Raw genomic sequence first — 17936 nt, 5'->3', positions numbered from 1 at the left:
CCTGGCAGGGTCACGGTGCAGTCAGCTACTACAAAAGAAGAAGCCCGTCATTGTTACAGGAAACGCAGACGCACCAAAGCCCTGTTCACCCCCCCACACCCCCCAATATCCCTCCAGCTCCTTTAATTACATTTGTTGGGGAGGACTGGGAGACAACACGGAAGCACAAAGCGGACAGGGCACGCTCAAACTTTGTCTTTTTTTTTGCCATCTCATTCTGGAGATGTTTATGTTTATATGCCAACGACCTCGTCAGCAGAGCACTCCAGCGCTGCGCATTTACCACTTGTTCAGGACAAAGTAGGCTTTTGATATCAGAATGGGGTCATGGGAAAAGTCATCGCTTCCCTTTCAAGCTTAAGATCAAGTGAATTTTTTTTTCTCAGCGCAGTTTCTCTTCTCTTTCTCTCAGCTCAGAATCTGAATGTGCTGACTTGACTTACTGAGCCCAAAAGCACATTATCTCTCGCCTATGATCAGAGCGCTTGTCTTCATCATTCACCAATGACACACAGTCCTTAGACAAAGTACAATTTAAGATATTTGTTCTGTCAAACCACCAGTCAATGCTACATTACCATGAAATGCCAGCGGGTTGCTGAAAAGAAGACAGACGTGTGGGCGTTGCCGACATGTCAGCCGCCACCCCAGAGCCTCCACCTGTATCTGGGGACTGTATCCACATACCAAGGGCTGATGGGAAGTCAACCAAAGACCTGGGGAGAGGCTGCTCCAGCCCCAGCTCAAGATTTGCAGGGCTGAGCTCAACCATAAGGGGGCACTCCCATCCCACTATGAGGGAAGAACTGGAGAAAGGAGGAGAAGCAAGGCAGGCCCCTGCCTCAAACAGCAGCAGCAGCAGCCATTACAGGGTTTCACACACACACACAGCACAGACAGACGAGAAACTCCAGGCACAGCCAAAGCACCCTATAGGTGCGCCATGCACCCTTACCATATATATATGCCACCAAGCAGATGACTCGAACCCCAGTTAGTGTTTGAAATTAACAAATCGCATTTGTGCAATTTCATCTCCCCAAGGTAAATAACAAAGGTGGATAGTGACAACAACAGCAGGGTGTCACAACGCTCACAGCACCCTGCTGGGGACAGATATCTCAGACACAATGTCTACTACCTCCACAGATGAGCAAGCTCAAACTCCCGAGAGATCAACATTACACTGCTACTTTATCAGCAGCGTGGGTAGGATAATAACATGGAACAGAAAGTAGAAGATGAAAGAGTGAACCAGCAAAAACAAAAAAAGGGGAGGATGCCACGATATACGAAAATCTAATCCTTCTGACACTGATCGGTGCTGTTCAGCTTTTACTTTGCTGTGTGATACAGGCTTGCAGTCAAAAAAAAAATCTAGGCCAACTATGAATCTTAATCAATAAGTAGGGAGGTCTTTTTTAAACGCTCCACATTTGCCTAATTGAGCTTCACTGTGGGGGTAACAGGAAAAAAAAGGAGGTGTGCAATGCACACAAACACTGCAGCAGCCTGTGTGGAGCTACCACAGAGTAGATGAAGGGAGGCGGTGGAGAGGAGGAGGAGGAGGGAGGGAGGGAGGGAGGGAGAGGGTGGTTGGAGGGGTCTGATTGCTGTGAATAATGGGGAGATGGTGTGTGCGTGGGGGGCCTTTTGTGGAGATCACAATAGTAGCAGGGAGTCCCAGGGCAGCGCACAGATGCCCGAGTGAGGCAGGCAGCTGCCCAGCCCGAGGTGAGGGGTGATGGGATGCGCAGGGCTGAGGGGGCTGGAGGGGCCTCGGGGTGAGGTGGGGGAGCTAGAAGGGTGGGGAAGCTCCAGACCTCTACAGCCAGTCTGCCTGCTTTCCAGACCAGCAACGCCCCTCCCTCTTACTGTCACACAGTGTGTCTAGAGGGCGCTACTAAAGCAACGGACACCAGCAGTGAATTAACTGGGGATAGGAGGAAAAAAATCATATGTAATATGAAAAGGGATATTTCGCAGAGCGAGAGTTAAATTCATTGTCAGCCTCTTTTCATCAGTCCGTGCTCAGCAGCTTGTTCCAGCGAGCGCCAGAGAAAGCCAGGGACATACAGTGCTGCAGTCAGCCACAGTCTTTGTGCTGCAAAACTAGCTCAGCCCAGCAAAAATGGAGGCAGAGGGGAGGGGCATGGGAGAGTGTGCACGCGAGTGTGAGAGTGAGTGAGTGTGCAGAGAGCGCAGAAGGGAGAGTGCTTGATGCACTCTGTGTGTGCGTGTGTGTGTGTGTGTCAGGGCTTTTTTGTTAAGTTTTTGGGGTGTTTTTTTTTCCAGGTGGAGAAACAATTCAGTGAAGTAAATGCAAAACAAGACACTTTGTCAACAGACTAAATTTCCTCAAATAGATTCATTAAAAATCATCTAAAGAAAAGAAGGAGAAAGAAACAGACGAGCTGGGAGAATGGGGGGAGGCACCCTGGAATCTGAATAAGACATGTCCACACAGGAAGCAAGGCCCCCAGAATAGCAACAGGAAACTGGCCCAGGACTCTGAATACTGTCAGAACCTCGCAAAACAAGGCTGCGCTGCACAGCGTTATGAAAGCTGATTTACTGAGAGAAGAGAGCGAACGAGGAAGGAAAGAGAGGGGGAGGAGGGCGCAGGCGAGGGAAAGAGAAAACGAGAATTTAGACAGAAAGAGGAACGAGTCAGAGAGAGAGGGGGGAGAAATATATTCATATAGAAATATATTTCAAACAGAAATAAAGAAATGCTGCACAAAAACAGAGTGTAATAATGAAAAAGGCGCTGAGGGGGTTGGGCTGGGTAGGAGAAAAAAGAGAGAGAGAGAGACAGAGAGAAAAAAAAAGTGGGCCGGCCTTGTCAGGCTGATTGCTCCAGAGCTATGTCGCAAAAACAAGCTTAGCTGCCGCATGAGAGCAGAGCTGGGTTGGGCTGAGGAGGGAATGGGGATTGGAGGCAGAAGGAAGGGAGGGGAAGGGAAGGGAGGGGGAGGGGGGGACTCGGAGTTGATCAGCAAGGCTGGAAGATCCCTCGGTTCCAGATCAGAAGGCTTGGCACATAACATTAAAGGTCATTAAGAGGGGGGGGGGACTGTTGTTGGTGTGGGTGGTCCCTGAGCTCTGGATAAGAGTGGATTCACGCAAAGGCGGGACTCAAGATAAGCAGTGATACGTTTAAAGGTGGGGAAAACTAGGATCTTCAGTGGATGGCTGTCCAACCAAAACAACAAAAAACAGGAACTTGAGAACACAAATAGCAGAAATGCATCAATGACTTCACACATAAGGCTCAAGAATCTGCATAATTAGGGAAATACATTCTCCTAACGGTAAAGACTCTTATTGTGAGAAGAGAAACCAGAGGACCAGGACAGAGGAGAGAAAAAACAAACTCGAGTGCAAGTGTATGACCAACATGTGACCTTCCTCTTAAGTCTAGAGCACATTCAGACACATCAGAAAAGAGGAGCACCACAAGCAGTGGGCGGTCCTGAGTGGGATTAGCCCCACAGTGGAGAAAGGGTGTACAAAAGACTTGGGAAAGGACAAGAAGGGGATTTTAAAGAAAAAGAAGGGAAAAAAAAGACTAGAAGAGAGGTGGGTGGGAGTGACGGGGCTTGATGGTGTCCTGCTAGTTATTCCCCTTTCCACGGTTTGACACAGAGAGGAAATGTCACATCTAAGGAGTATGAAAGACGCCTGCTTTACTTCTGCTGGGCCCTCGACGAACGAGTTCCCGAGTATTCACGTCTGCATGGCTACTACTACAACACACACAGACACCCCAAAAATCTGACCAGCATCACACGTCAACATTAAAGGTGTGTCCCAGACGTGTGACATTAGCACAGACATCAAACTCGTTGAGGAGCTGCCAGAGGGGAAATTAAATAGCTCCTCAAGAAGAGCTAAGTCATTCATGTGTTTTAAAAAAAAAAAAATGGCAGAGTCCCCCCTTTAATCATGAACTATGGTTATTCATTACAAACAGAGTCAATAATGTGAAGTATTTGATCGAAAAAAAGAACACAAACCCTTTTTTTTCCTCACCTACTTCTTATCTCTTAATTCATTTCCTTTCCTTGAAATGCCACAAGTGTTATAAGGCCAGATGTATATTCGAAGACCACAAAGACTACTACTTTGCTGCTGTATTTCACCCCCCCCCAAGACAAGCTTCAGTTAGATAACCAAACGGTAAAAACATAAAAAAAGGATTCCTCAGAACTGATCAAATGAACAGCGAGGTAAATACTCAACAGTTAAACTGTGCATGTGTCTCCTGGAGCCAGAGTGAAAACAAACCAGGAACCAGTTGAACCTGCTCAGCTAGTTCCACTCTGACCGCACATGTGTGTGTGTCTCTCTATGTTTTAATCTCTCTCTCTTCCACTTCTTATCCGCAGCCCTGTTCTCAAACCGACTGTTGCTCTCCTACCTGTGCCTTCCAGCAGGCACTGAGCCTTCTGTACACCTTTATTCCCACCTCAGCAGCGGCCTAACAGACGCTCGGTTTTTAAGCACCTGCCTCAAACAGACCCATCTGTGCTCTCGATGAGGTGATGTCTGGCTGGCTCTGCACGAATGCTACTAAAGTAGCTAAATGGCATTTACCCCTCAGTCGCTGTTGGATCGGGATTCAAACAAGATCTCAGGCAGATTAAAAGAAATGAGTCTATACAAATTACTGCAGGTTCTTACAAAATAAACATACTTTTTTCCCCCCTTCAAAATAAACCTGTACCTTTCTTTCTGACAGATGCACTTAAATACGCTCCTTTGCTTGGCGTAAGGCTAATTAGTTATTTAAGATTAGATTAGCAAACGCTTCCTAAACGAGAGAAGTATAAACACAATTTAGTACCAGTTACTTATTTTGAGACAAGAACAGGAAAATTTGTATCTATTACACTCATCAATCCACTAATAAGTGTAAAATAAAAATAATCATACCACATAAAACCTCCACATTTATTGGGCTAGAATACAAGGAAGAATTTGTGTGTGGACAACACACACACAAAAAAACATTTCTATACATTTGATTTATACAACCTTGGTTTCATATGTGGTCAAACCAACACATATGAACCCCAACAAGTCTGACCATGACCCCTTAAATCATCTTTTCTTTTTATGACTGCAGCTGTAAATCTTTCTCTCGGTTATTTGGGGGAACTGCATGTTAAAATAGAAAAATTCAACAATAATCAGATCAGATATTACACATATTACTTCCAAACCTGGCTTGCTTCCTAACAATGTCAAAGTGAGCACATGCAATAGGTACCCATCCAGGCCAATTCCCACCTAAACCAAACAGAGGTTTTCCAGTGGTGACAACAAATCCGAGGTTGACTGTCTCCTGGTGTGTTCAACACGGGACAAAGGGCAACTTCACATTCAAGCCCGAAAACGGCTCAAGTTAGCGAGTTACTATAACTACATTCATTCTTTTTGATATTTGTATTCCTTGGTCACAAATGTTATTATCATTTCATTTTTTTTATACAAGTATGCATCTTGTTTTCTTTACTGCAGTGACCTCACGTTTGAAATTATTTTATTATGGCAGAGCAGTTAAGACTTTGGTTTTTGGGCTCCGACCTCACAGGTCCCCAGAAATCATGCACAAAAACTGGAGTGATAATTTTTAGAGCCTGTCGGTGGACGTTGAGGTGTTAGAAGGGATGGATAGTGATGCAGGGCAGCGACATAAAAATTAAACAGACCGCCAATTTGTGCTGTGTTTGTTATATGGTATAAGTAGAGAGTGCCATGTTATGTGTGTGACACAGCATAGCTCGAGCTGCCTACCTCAACTAGCTAGTAGTAAGGACTAGGGGTGGGCGATATAAACGATATACGATAGAAACGATATAAATTTGGCCAACGATAGAGATTTTGACTATATCGCTCTATCGCGATAGCGCATGTTGATGATGTCATCAAGCTGCGCCTGTTTTGGTCGAAAGCATCGCAGCGGCTACAACCATTATCATCTGCAAATTATGGCGGGCGACAGTCATAGCAAAGAGATGAAGCACTTTTGAAATATGGGGAAAGCCAAAAACTGCGCTACCTCCACTTCCGTAACATTGATTCATTAATGTTGAATTCTCTCGCAGCTGCTCTAGTCCCATGTTGTTGCAGTATATTAATAACTAACCTTGTATTGTGCACGAATAATCTCAGTTGTTCTCCTGACTGAAGTTTGGCCCGTGTATAGCATCCTGCTATACGATTGCATTTGTCCCTAACCACCAGAATCCCTCACGTTAACTTTTATCGAGTGGAAAAAAAGTTGGCGTTCATCCTCCAGCGTCACTGTCAGAACTTGGTATGAAATGTTTAGGTGTAAACTAGCGAGCTAATTTCCTGTTAACTTCCAACTCCGTTAAATTAAATAAATTCTGTTTTCATGGATGCATGGATGTAAAACTTAATTGTTACACCCGATAAAGCAGCAACGCTGATGATTTAATTACAGATGAAAGAATTTAGACCGTTTTTAACTCTTAGTGTTCGTTTGACTTTGGGACCTGAAGGGACGGAGTTTTGGACCCAGATTACTCCGCGAAGCTCCTCACTACGGCAGCCGTAATGCTCTGACAATCCATCAAGCAGTGCGGCTTACCAAAGTTGTACTAAAACATTTTTTAACAGATTTCTGCCAAAATCAGTTCGAGGTCAGTAAGCACAACCAGAATTCATACATAAGGCGCACTCTCGATTTTTGAGAAAATTAAAGGATTCTAAGTGTGCCTTATAGTGTGGAAAATACGTTATACAGAAGAAAAGAATATATCGCGATATATATCGTTACCGCACATGCTTCAAATGATATGCGATATGAATTTTAGCCCATATCGTCCAGCCCTAGTAAGGACCACTGTCTGTATAAGTAGGTGTCCTGTTAACAACAGCAGAATTGTGATGCAGGCTGTAATGAATGTGTGGCTCTTTTTTTAACAACACATCCATTTATTTTGAGTTCGGGGGAAAGGACCGGGCTAAGTACTATTTTTTTTCTTACTGAGAGCAGTCTTTACACATATTTCAGTTCTATCGCACAAAGCATTGGAGTTTTTACACCACTCTTTATTGTAGAGTTTCATTGTCACAAATCCTTTTCTCAGCATTTCTGACTTGTTGGTGATATTTTCTGCCGCTTTTATAGTTTAGCAGAGGTTACAGAATAACTTCAGCACCTTGTACAACAGGTATCATCGATGCACATCTACTTCTAACACCTGCAGGTGTCACCCCAGCTGCTCGGACTCAGGCTGGCAGGGTTATACTCTGAGTTAGCATGGTCTCATCTGCACACACTTTGGTGCCGCAGGGATGAGGAGGAAAAAGAACGGGAGGAGGAGATCTGTTTACCACTGCCATAACCAGATTAATGGCTCTGTCGGCCAATCAGACAACACTGATGGGGAATCCCTGAGAAGATAGAAAGTAAAAATAATAATAATAAAGAAATAAATAAAAATAGCCCTGGCCTAGCCTTCCTGACCAATGGCCAGGTCCACAGAGAGGTGTATAAATAAATAAGGGAAATAAATAAAAGAGGAGGGAAACACATCCTGAGGGCATCCCCTACTGGCGTAGACAGCGCTGCCTCTCATCCCTCCCTCTTTCAGCATCTTCCACTCCAACCAATCACTCACACTATTTGAAGTTATTTGCTTGCACTCCCTCAGTCCCACACATCTCCCCCCCTCCCACCCCTCCAAACTCTGCTCCCTCACTTTCATTCTTTCTTATTAATGATCTCATTTCTCACTCTCCTTCCCTGAGGCCCAGAATGAGGTTAGATCTGCAGTCTGACCTATAAACACTGCCATGGAAACTGCAACGTGTTACAGCGAGACACCTCTTTAACACGGAGCATGGGGTGGAGGGCTGGTGGAGGGTGAGTGTGTGTGTGTGGGGTTGGGGGGTTCTCTCACCTTTATCTTAGCCAGAGGGCTATCAGATGCGAGATTTGCTTCACTTTCAACAATCCTTATCCAGGCAGAACTATTTTTCCCCACTTTCTGATTTCTTTGCTCTTTAAGAGCAAATGGAAACCGTGACTTTGCTTGCTCGTGCTATCAGCTTCTTGTGGGAAGGGTTGGGGTCTAAATTAACATTATAGCGCTCTTTACCTCTCCTTCAAAAATTCTTGTGCTGTTGTCACTGATATCCAGATACTACTGAATTCAACTTTATTTATACAGCGCCAAATCACAACAACAATCGCCTCAAAACACTTTATATTGTAGAGTAAAACCTAGAATAACAGAGAGAAACCCCCAACAATCAGATAACCGCCTATGAGCAAGCACTTGGCGACAGTGGGAAGGAAAATCTTCCTTTTAAGAGGAAGAAACCTCTGGCAGAACCAGGCTCCAGGAGAGGGACAACGATCTGCCACGACATGTTGGGGGAAGTTAGGTAGAGGGTGGGAGATACTTGGTTTCAAATATTCCATCTAGGAGGGAGAAATTTCTCAAGATACTGTGAATTTAGCAACAAAGCTATTACTCCACTAACATCTGCAGAACAAAATATTGGGCCTTTTTCTACTAAAGCACATGATACCCACAGAGTTGTGATCATGTATAACATTTCCATCACATTGCTCTGAATAGATTGACTACCAAACCATTGGATTCACAAGCACAATCGATTGCACGGTGGAATCCAAAAGCCAACATTTACTCCACATTTGCATGTTTGCTTCACTCTGAGTGACACTATACAAATTCACCTATGAAGTAACTCAAACTGAATCACAGAGCAAAGCCTAGTAAACATCAACTGTTTTGAGAAATAAGTTCAATTTTAGTCTGAGTTTCAAGCAGGAGAAATGGGTACAGAGTAAGAAACACCAGGATGGGATTTGCTTAAATCTCATTTAAGGGGTGAACCCATGGTCGAGGGGTTTTAGGCGCTTACCAAATCGGCTAAAGCAGCCTAGTTCCCGGATCAACACCCAGCCAGAACTTTGCTGCATGTCATTCCCCTGTTCTATCCCCACATTTCCTGTCAATCTCCACTCCACTCTATCGAAATAATAAAGGAAAAATATTATAACATGTTCACAGAGGCAGCCATAATGACATTTAGAGCTGGGTGATTTTCCTCTACCACATATGGCTATAGATTCTGAATTCAATCAAGTCTGACTAACATCACTAATTATATCAGTGCTGTCCTACATGTTGGGCTGACTATGCGGTTACGATTACAAATGGTTTATAAATGTTAGTTTAAATGTTGCTTCTGTGGGATATTCATCAAGGGCGTCTGTGAATGTGGAATTCTGGCGATGAAACCTGCTACAAAATTCAGAAGTTAAAAGCGAAGACAGAAGCCTCACCGGCAGACTGGATGGCCGCGCCTGCATGCTGTCTTCTTGACTGCTCTTGTTTGGCTGGTTAGATGGAGGAGCGCTGGACTGTGAGCTGAAGGAATCCTGGGAGAGTTCCTGATTGGAAGAACGAAGACAAGAGACAAAATGGACACAATGTAAAAAAAAATAAAATAAAATCTCAGAGTCGAGCATTTATTACTGCTTGTTCCCTTTTTGCAGTGCACAGCTAATATAACCACTGTCACACTGATACAAATAACAGATCTCCACTGGGCTGGATAAATGTAGAGAGCCGTGACCGACTGTGATTTGAATATTTACTGTACGTCATGTTTGTGTTGCCACAGGGCTCACATGGCATGGGGAAAACTCACTGCTTATTCTACAGCTTGTGCTTCAACTTATCATATTTTTTTATTTATTTTTTACAAGAAACTACTAAAAACTGCCCCGTTCTGTCAACGGTCTTGTGTGCGGTCCATTTCCTGTTGTTCATACTATCCATTTAACAGACAGGAGCCTGTTTAATTAACTAAGTAATTAAAGCTTAATTACCAACAAAGCAGCTCTGAGTGGGCCACACCAAAGGTTTATTCAAAAGCTCTCATGGCTGTTTCCCTGTTTAACCCTTGTAGAGCAGCATCTCACTTCTTCCATGTGTTTTTGCTATGGAAAGCTGAGCGTGCAATGTTCTTTTCAACCGACTATTGAAAGTTATCAAGTGAAGGCATTTCCTGGGAAGCAGGCAGTTTACAGTGCCACTGTTAGATCGGCACGGACATCATTACAGCACTGATTAAGTACAGTAAAGTCAAGAGCATGTGTCAGCGCAGGAATCTCCTGCTAATGGAAACACAGTTGCCCCTGACACAGCACATCACATCAAATTACAGCTAAAGTGTTCTAATAGAGTTTTGTGTAAGGATTACCTGTGGAGGAGGTGGGAACCTCTGATAAGGTGACTGCTGCTGCTGCTGTTGTTGTTGTGGTGGTTGCTGCTGCTGCTGCTGCTGTTGTTGTTGTTGCTGCTGCTGTTGCAGCGGGGGAGTCTGAGAATATGGTGATGGCTGGCCCTGCTGGCCATGACCTGGAGGCTGTTGGGCTTGAGGAGGTGGACCTCCTGGTTGTTGTTGTTGTTGCTGCTGCTGCTGTTGTTGTTGTGGTGGTTGTTGTTGTTGTGGGGGCCCTTGTTGTTGTGGGGTTTGCTGCTGTGGTGGCTGCCCTGGACCAGAGGGTTGCGGGTACCCAGGCTGGCCCTGAGAGCCCTGCTGACTTTGCGGACCAGGTCCCTGCTGCTGCTGCTGCTGCTGTTGTTGACTCTGCTGTTGCTGGGGAGATACATAGGGTGGCTGTCCTGGCTGAGACTGCTGGGGCTGGCTATACGGAGGTTGACTCTGAGGAGGGCCGTGGGGACCTTGAGATTGTTGGTATGGGGGTCCTGGCTGCCCGTGTTGGCCTGGAGTCTGTGAAGGATGGCCCTGTTGGGGGTATGAAGGTCCAGAGGTTCCCTGGGGTTGGCCAGAGTATGGAGGTTGCTGCTGTCCAGGGTGAGGCGCAGGGCCATGCTGACCATAGTAGCCCTGACTTTGCTGTCCATAGCCTCCTGGGCCCTGTTGTCCATATGCTGACATCTAGAAAATAGGATATCAGTTATCAACAGTAGTTTATCTTCAAAGGGGAAGACTAGCGATGCTTGATCTGAAAGTGCGAGAAGACACAACCAGGCACAGTTTTACTATCCGGAGCCCCTCTGTGGAATATCAGTCACTACCTGAATACAGCATGTGTACTGATGGGATCTGCAGAAATATATAAAAATAACTCAATATTCAAAGTCACCTCTTTAGTTTTCATTTTTTACCATTCATTCTCCACAGAGTAATCAGAGCATCTCTTCATCTTCCTCACAGATTAAACAGAAAAGACAAACTGCCCCCCCACCCCTCAGTTTGAGTGGTGTGTTCCTCACTATAAACTGATCAGTCAAAGCACATAAGAAAAAGCATCCAAGTGTCGGAATTCAGCCGTGTATTGCTTTAAATTACTGGCATGAAAATAAAAATTGAGTTTTGACTTCATCTCCTTGAACTTCAATATGAGCCTTTTCATATTCTGCCCGAACCTGCTCGCGGAATGCCTTTCAATACCAGTGTTTTTGTTTCATTACCCTCAAGGAACATGGAAGGAGAAAGCGCTGACCTTGTGAGGAAACACTGTAATAAGAAAAGAAGAAGGGGGGGGAGCCATGTGTGGGGTTTTTTCTTCTTCGCAAGGGGACTGAAGGGGGGTGAGGGGGTTCTCAGCTACTCGAGAACTATAAGAAAATACAAGATAGTAAAGAATGGCCTCACATTTAAAACAACATGAAGTGGCTGTATTGTATCTGTCTGACAAAGGCGGGGAAGCCGTTTTCTTCTCTGCAGGGCACTTATCGAGTCCACGGTCAAACACCAGGCAGGCCAGTATGAGATAATCACACCACACAATGGGCACAAGACCACAGGCAGCGGACGCACAAGAAAAAGGCTTCACTCTACGGGATTCCCTGCATGCATTTCTCTGTTAAGATGAACTGCCTGGCTGAGAGAGTTCAAGAAGGGGCTTATTCCTAGCTATGAGTAAGTAGCTATAGCAAACTGGATGTTTGCCGTTTTCAATTGAACAACGCTGTCAGAAGGTGCTGCCCACTGTGCCTGTCGACACAGCTTGGATTTCCCCCCCATCTTTGGCTTTCAAGCATGAAAATAAATCAGACAGTGGGAAACTGATGGGCTGCTCTCTTTTGTGTCTATCCCTGTAAAGAGTTTTTTTCACCCCTCCTCTTTCTTCAGAGCCTTTTGGGATTCAAGTGAAAAAGATACAGAAACACAGTTTGGTTGGACTCTTCAGAGGAGGTTCGTGGATGTAGTTGAGGAAGGGTTGGTGTGACAGAAGAGGCAGAATTTTGGTTGGGGCTTTCATCCACCCTAATAACTTATTATTTAAAGTCCTGTTTAAGTATGCAAGGTAAGAGACACTCAAGGTGACAATGCTGATATTTCTTTGATGTCTAGCAGAGCAGGTGAACGTTATTTGGTTATATGTTAATGCACTTCATCCTCTCTAGTTTACAAGATATATCTAGTTAAAAAAAAAAAAAACAGACACAGGGCCACACTGTAAGTCTTTCAGATCTTTAGCTTTTTGTTTAATTACAATTGTTATGCTAAGCTAACTGTCAGATATGACACACACACACACACACACACACACACACACACACACACACACACACACACACACACACACTTCCCTATGACAACCAGAACAGGGTCATGCCTTAATGGCTTTCAATTCCTTTAAGTCACTGTACCTGGATACATGACATTTGTTAAATATCTTCTGCTAACGAAGAGTTGTTTTGACCTGGATTAGACTTTCTAGTAATGACATAGTTGTTCCAATGCTCTATTACTCTGGCAGTATGGCAGAAGAGTGTTACCCTATCGATACTACAGGCTCTCCTCTCAAACCATGCTGTAGTTTCTTATCCTAGTTCATGTCTTCTTCTCACTAGATGGTACAAATTTGTGGAATAAATTCTGACTGCACAGTGCTGCTTTTTTTAAACTCGACTGCTACATATCACCTTACAAATATTTTTCTTGTCATATTTCTTATTCAAATTATTTTACATTTCTTTTTAAGGACTCTTAAATTGGTGCAGTAAACCAAAATGTACAAAAACATCTCATCACCTACTTAGTGGACAATCTGCTAAATTTACTAGCATAATTGATGAAAAGAATTTAGCCTAAGTCACCAGATATTTCAAAAATAATCTGCACAGAAATGTCTTAACAGCAAATATTGGTTGTGCAAGGTTTCAATTAAAACTGTACAAATAGAGAGCCAAGTTAATCATTACTGACCTGTTGTCCGTATTGCATGCCACTCATGGTTCCGGGTGGTCGGCTCTGCATCCCAATAGGGTACCTCTGAGGGCCCGGAGGGCCATAGCCCTGCCCTGGGTAAGAGCCTGCCTGCTGGGGTCCAGGCCCTGTGGGAGGTCCTTGCTGCTGCTGCGAGAAGGGGTTGGGTCCTCCATATGGTTGGCTGCGCATCTTCCCTACCTGGTCCATTGGGCCTGGAGGCTGGAGAAGATACAAAGAGAATATGTGATACATCCATGAACTGACGAAATAGATTGCTGGAATGACAATTCTGACATTAAAGCTGTATGGTGAAGCGGACTTTAGAAATAACTGTGTGATCCACACAATTATTGTGATTTTAGTGCTGATGGTAATGGCATGTCTAGAGTCCCTATTAGAGGGTTCAGTCATACCTCCTAACAAGCTCTATAGAGATAGAAATAAAGGGATCTTGTTCCGAGCACAGTGAAGTGACAGAAAAGGATGAGAAAATGCGGTCCAGGTCAAATTTAGCTAGAGTTATTTTAGAACCTTTTTTAGTGAGTTGTCTTGAGAAGGCATTACTCAGCATGACTCCACTGCAGTGTGTCCTATGAGCATCATCTCATAAACCAGCCACAGTGTAATCAAGCAAATATAGAACAAAAAGCAGAAGGGAGGGGAAAAAAAACTGTAGTGGATTTACTTTCCAAATAGAAAGGGAAAAAAAATTGGCCATGAATGAATGAATAAGCCCACTACATCCGCCAGGAGCATTTCCCGGCCCAGGAGATCATTGTGCCAGTGGGTGGATACTGTTACGGCAGAGACGTTGGTAAAGGTTTCTATGAAAATAAGCTTAAGGAAGTGGAAGTGTCTGCGGTGGCTGGAGCTGTGCCCACCTCTCAGCTGGAAGCCGTGTAAGGATAAAGGGTGGGGTGGTGGATGTGGGGAATGACCTAGGGCATCCTGGACTCGTAGAGATCCACGTGGTAAAAACAGGGAATGTTACGGAGTCAGATGGCATATTCTGGGTTGGTGGTGGTTTACAATGAGGTAGCTTCATCTGTCAACAGCTGGAACCAGTGTCATAAAATGTCTATGCCATAAAGTCGGTGACAGTGTGTTTGTGTGTACATAACACATGGTGGGATCCCTTCCGACACAACACTCCCCCAGCATGAGAAAAAAAAAAAGTATATCCAATATTTCTAAAAAATTAATAAAATGGGATTCCACTGCAGCATTATTAACTGGTCATCAAGTGGAAAAATAAACAAATAGCAATTCACAACAAGTTTTCTGCTCGTTTGCCATGGTCTGATGCCATCAACACATCACACTTCTGACAGCCTGTGCATGTTCCCATCAAACCCACCGCAGCGGCGTCTGAAAGTACAAACCACAACGGGGTCTTTGAAGTAGCAACACCTCCTGGCCTGCTGACCTCGGGCAGCAGACACAAAGGTTTCATTGCTTCCCACGGTTATTAATCTGTGTGCAAGTGTGAGTGTGTGTGTGTGTGTGTGTGTGTGTGTGCCTGCGCGCGCGTGTGCGTACGGGTGTGTTTTTCCTCCCCCAAAAACCTCTTTTCCTCGGTTAAGGGAGACAACCACTGGGGCTATTTATAGCCAGTGAGACAGAGAGGGCAGTCTGCCGAAAATGTAACAGGTCCCAGCTGCACTGCTGTTTGAACCCGGGCCAGGGCTTGCTCTTCCTGGGCTTTAATAAAGCAGCAGGCTTTGGCACTCTATGAATGACAGTGCTGCAATGAAAGAGGGGGAGGTCGGGGTAGGGGGTGACTCAGTAGGAGGCTTGTGTGTTTGCGAGTGTGTGAAAATATGTGTGTGTGTTCCAGAAGACTGTAGCTGTTGGAGGTGGTGGTGGGGGGGTGTGGAGAAGGGGTGGATCAACAAGCTGTCAGCGTGGTCAACCGACATTATCCAAGATAACATATTCCACTCCAGATTTTCCCTCTAGCCTCCTCCAGGCCAAACTCTCCTGAGCTCCTCCAGGTTCACAAGAGTGTGTGTTTGTGTGTTGTGTTGGATGTCTGTGCAGGGAAGGAGTAGGTGGGAACAGTGGGAGGTGGGATGGGGTATCTTGCACTCCCTTGGGTCATTACCGACCGCACCAGGGGTAGAGGTAACAGGCTCCACTGTGACCTCTAATGCACTTTTAACCTCAGACTCGAAGAAAGGACACCATGCCTGCTGCCCCCCCCTCCCCAGTCATGCCAAGATAGGAGTCCAAACATCACTCTACACAGCTTAAATATGACTGGTAGAAAGCAGTGAAGCAGACACCACATTGTTGCTGTTTTTTTACACATTTCCAAAAGTTTCTTTTGTCCAATTATGGCAATGAGGAGCCAAGAGGAGGAAAAAAAAAAACAAAAAACTGGGGCGGTTTCTTTCACTGGACAGAAATATCCTATAGCTCTTTTCTAATGAGCTGCTTAAGCAGTTAGACAGAGCCTCCTGAGTCATCTGTAAAGTGTGCCACCGAGGCCTGAATCACCGGTAATGTCCTCCAATCCACATGAAAAATGACTAGCATGCAAACAAACTACAAAAGCCGGCACACTAAAGGTAAAATCTATTTCTCATTTAGACAAAAATCTCCCAGCGATGACTGGGCCATAAAACAATCAACCTTTCTTCCCCTCACCAATTTCGGTCGATACTTTTGCCAGCAGTGAGAATATTTCTAAATGAGCGAACAAACTGGCTTTTCCATTAAGAACCATGACAGCTCGGCACCCAGCTCAGTGGGGAGAGAGCTCGCAAGTACGACTTGACTACAATCGGGGTTTCCAGCCCGGAGTGGAACGTGCATAGTAACGGCTCCCGAAACAACCACTCTTCTCCCTCTCGTGTCTCAGTTATCACCCACTCCACAGATGCAGATAGGGGTGCTTTGATCAGGTCAGGAGATAGTGAAGGTGAGCGTGCACTGTTCACAAGTGTGTTAACGTATTTAAAATTAGGCTTCATTTTCTTATTTTTTGAGTCATAACTATTAAACATTCTAAATCTTTTCTGTAGGAAAATGAGGTGAAAAAGCAGAAGAAACAGGTAGACTGCACTCCATTGAATTGTGTTAGCACAATTTGTGCTTCTAAAGATTATGAAAACATCATTTAGAAGAAAAATTAATTTGTCGTATTCGTTGAATCAATAATGCTCCTGTTTTGCTGTTTTTCCACTTTACGTGGACCAGTTCTCCCAGTATACAGCCAGTATAAATGTATTTATTTTCTCTGATACACCCGCAGACCTTCCACGGTGTAGACTCCAGATTGTGGGGACAAGCAGTTGTCTCTACCTGACAGGCTTCATGAGTTCAGGGAAATCCACTCTTTAAAAAAAAGTTCAATAAATGCATGATGTTTCAAAAGCTTGAATTGAGCAACTGTTTTTAATCGTCGATGACATTCCTGACCGCAATAATTTGTGATTATGACTTGCCACAATGAGCAGCACGGCATTAACAGATTTATAAACTTTGTTTCTACGTAACGTAACTATTGTAATAATTAACTGCAAAGTCACTGGATCAAAGTCACTGACCTTTTTAGAAATCAGTAAAGCATAAAAAATAACTACTACCTTGAGCCCTATTTTGCGGGCTTTGGCCTTCATATGCGTTAAATCCCCCCCCCCCCCCAAAAAAAAAACAACAAAAAAAACACCCATAAATTATAAATCTGCTATCACACAACTGGCAATGTGACAAATTTAATCTGCAATGTAGTCAGTCAATTAGCATTCAATAACCTGTTTGGATAATTAAAGTAGCTGAAGCCAAACTCCAAAAATCCAATGAATCGCCATCATGACCACACAATATGGGTAGGATGTGTCGAAAACCGCGCTCAATATAATCTTATCACATTCATGTTTTGGCTCGATGGGTTTAAATGCATATGGTTTACAGCTCAGCATAAAGATGAGGAACGCAGGGTGTTTGTTTTACCTCTCTGCCTCATTCGATCATGTTAACACATCTGTACTCTGCAGGCTGGGAGATAGCTGTGGCCGGCCTACTGCTCGGCACTTCATTGATCTGTTTACCAGTATTTTCCTTGGATTGCTTAAGTTGTTCACATCGGACATACCATTACACATCCTTCAAATTCCCAGAGAACTTTTGTAGAGGCCTTTGTAGGTGCGCGAATGTCTGCTTTAACCCAACTAAAGAGTCTACTGCATCTTGTAGACAGAGGCCTGTGAATGCTATACAAGAGTCTGTTTATCGTTCTCTTGCTTACAGAATTAGCACTGCTGCTGCTCCTCAAGTTGAGAATTTTATCAAAACCAAAAAAAAAAAAAAAAGAAAAAAAAAAAAGAATAAAAGTAGAATTATGTTAGCAAAGATTAGCAGTACAAGGTTGAGGGAAAAAATTCCAATAGAGGAGATCTATACATATCATTTGTTAGTTTCTGATCTATTTAAAAGGACACTGGATTTCAAGGTGAAACAGCCATATCTTTAACAGTATGGGCATGGTTGGTGGTTGAATGTTCAAGGCGAAGGACAGAAAGAGAATCGTTTCTGATGTATCACAGGAGAATGTCAGTGGTTTTAGTGGTGAGGTCAAGATGGACACAGCGGAAAGACGATAAGGCACGCAACACTACCGAGCTGAGTGCAAGTGCTTTGAATCCAAGTGCTTTGAAAGACAAATGGCC

At 44.2% G+C, this 17936-nt stretch overlaps 1 protein-coding gene across 2 annotated transcripts in view; it reads right to left on the bottom strand.

The window, feature by feature from the left end:
* arid1ab (AT-rich interactive domain 1Ab) overlaps nt 1-17936 on the bottom strand; it is a 57415-nt gene that overhangs the window by 18085 nt on the left and 21394 nt on the right. For both annotated transcript variants that reach the window (XM_085346699.1, XM_085346700.1), the window contains exons 2-4: nt 13261-13482; nt 10279-10980; nt 9356-9463 (exon numbers count right to left, since the gene is read on the bottom strand). In XM_085346699.1, the coding sequence (XP_085202825.1) occupies nt 9356-9463; nt 10279-10980; nt 13261-13482 (1032 nt within the window). The remainder of the gene's footprint in view (nt 1-9355; nt 9464-10278; nt 10981-13260; nt 13483-17936) is intronic.

This window comes from Diplotaxodon limnothrissa, linkage group LG22 (assembly GCF_057381915.1).
Source record: "Diplotaxodon limnothrissa isolate DT_005_m linkage group LG22, D_limnothrissa_male_GT1.1, whole genome shotgun sequence".
In the NCBI taxonomy this organism is placed as follows: domain Eukaryota; kingdom Metazoa; phylum Chordata; class Actinopteri; order Cichliformes; family Cichlidae; genus Diplotaxodon; species Diplotaxodon limnothrissa.
Note: the sequence above shows the minus strand (reverse complement) of the source record. Positions and strands in the feature narration are given on the sequence as shown.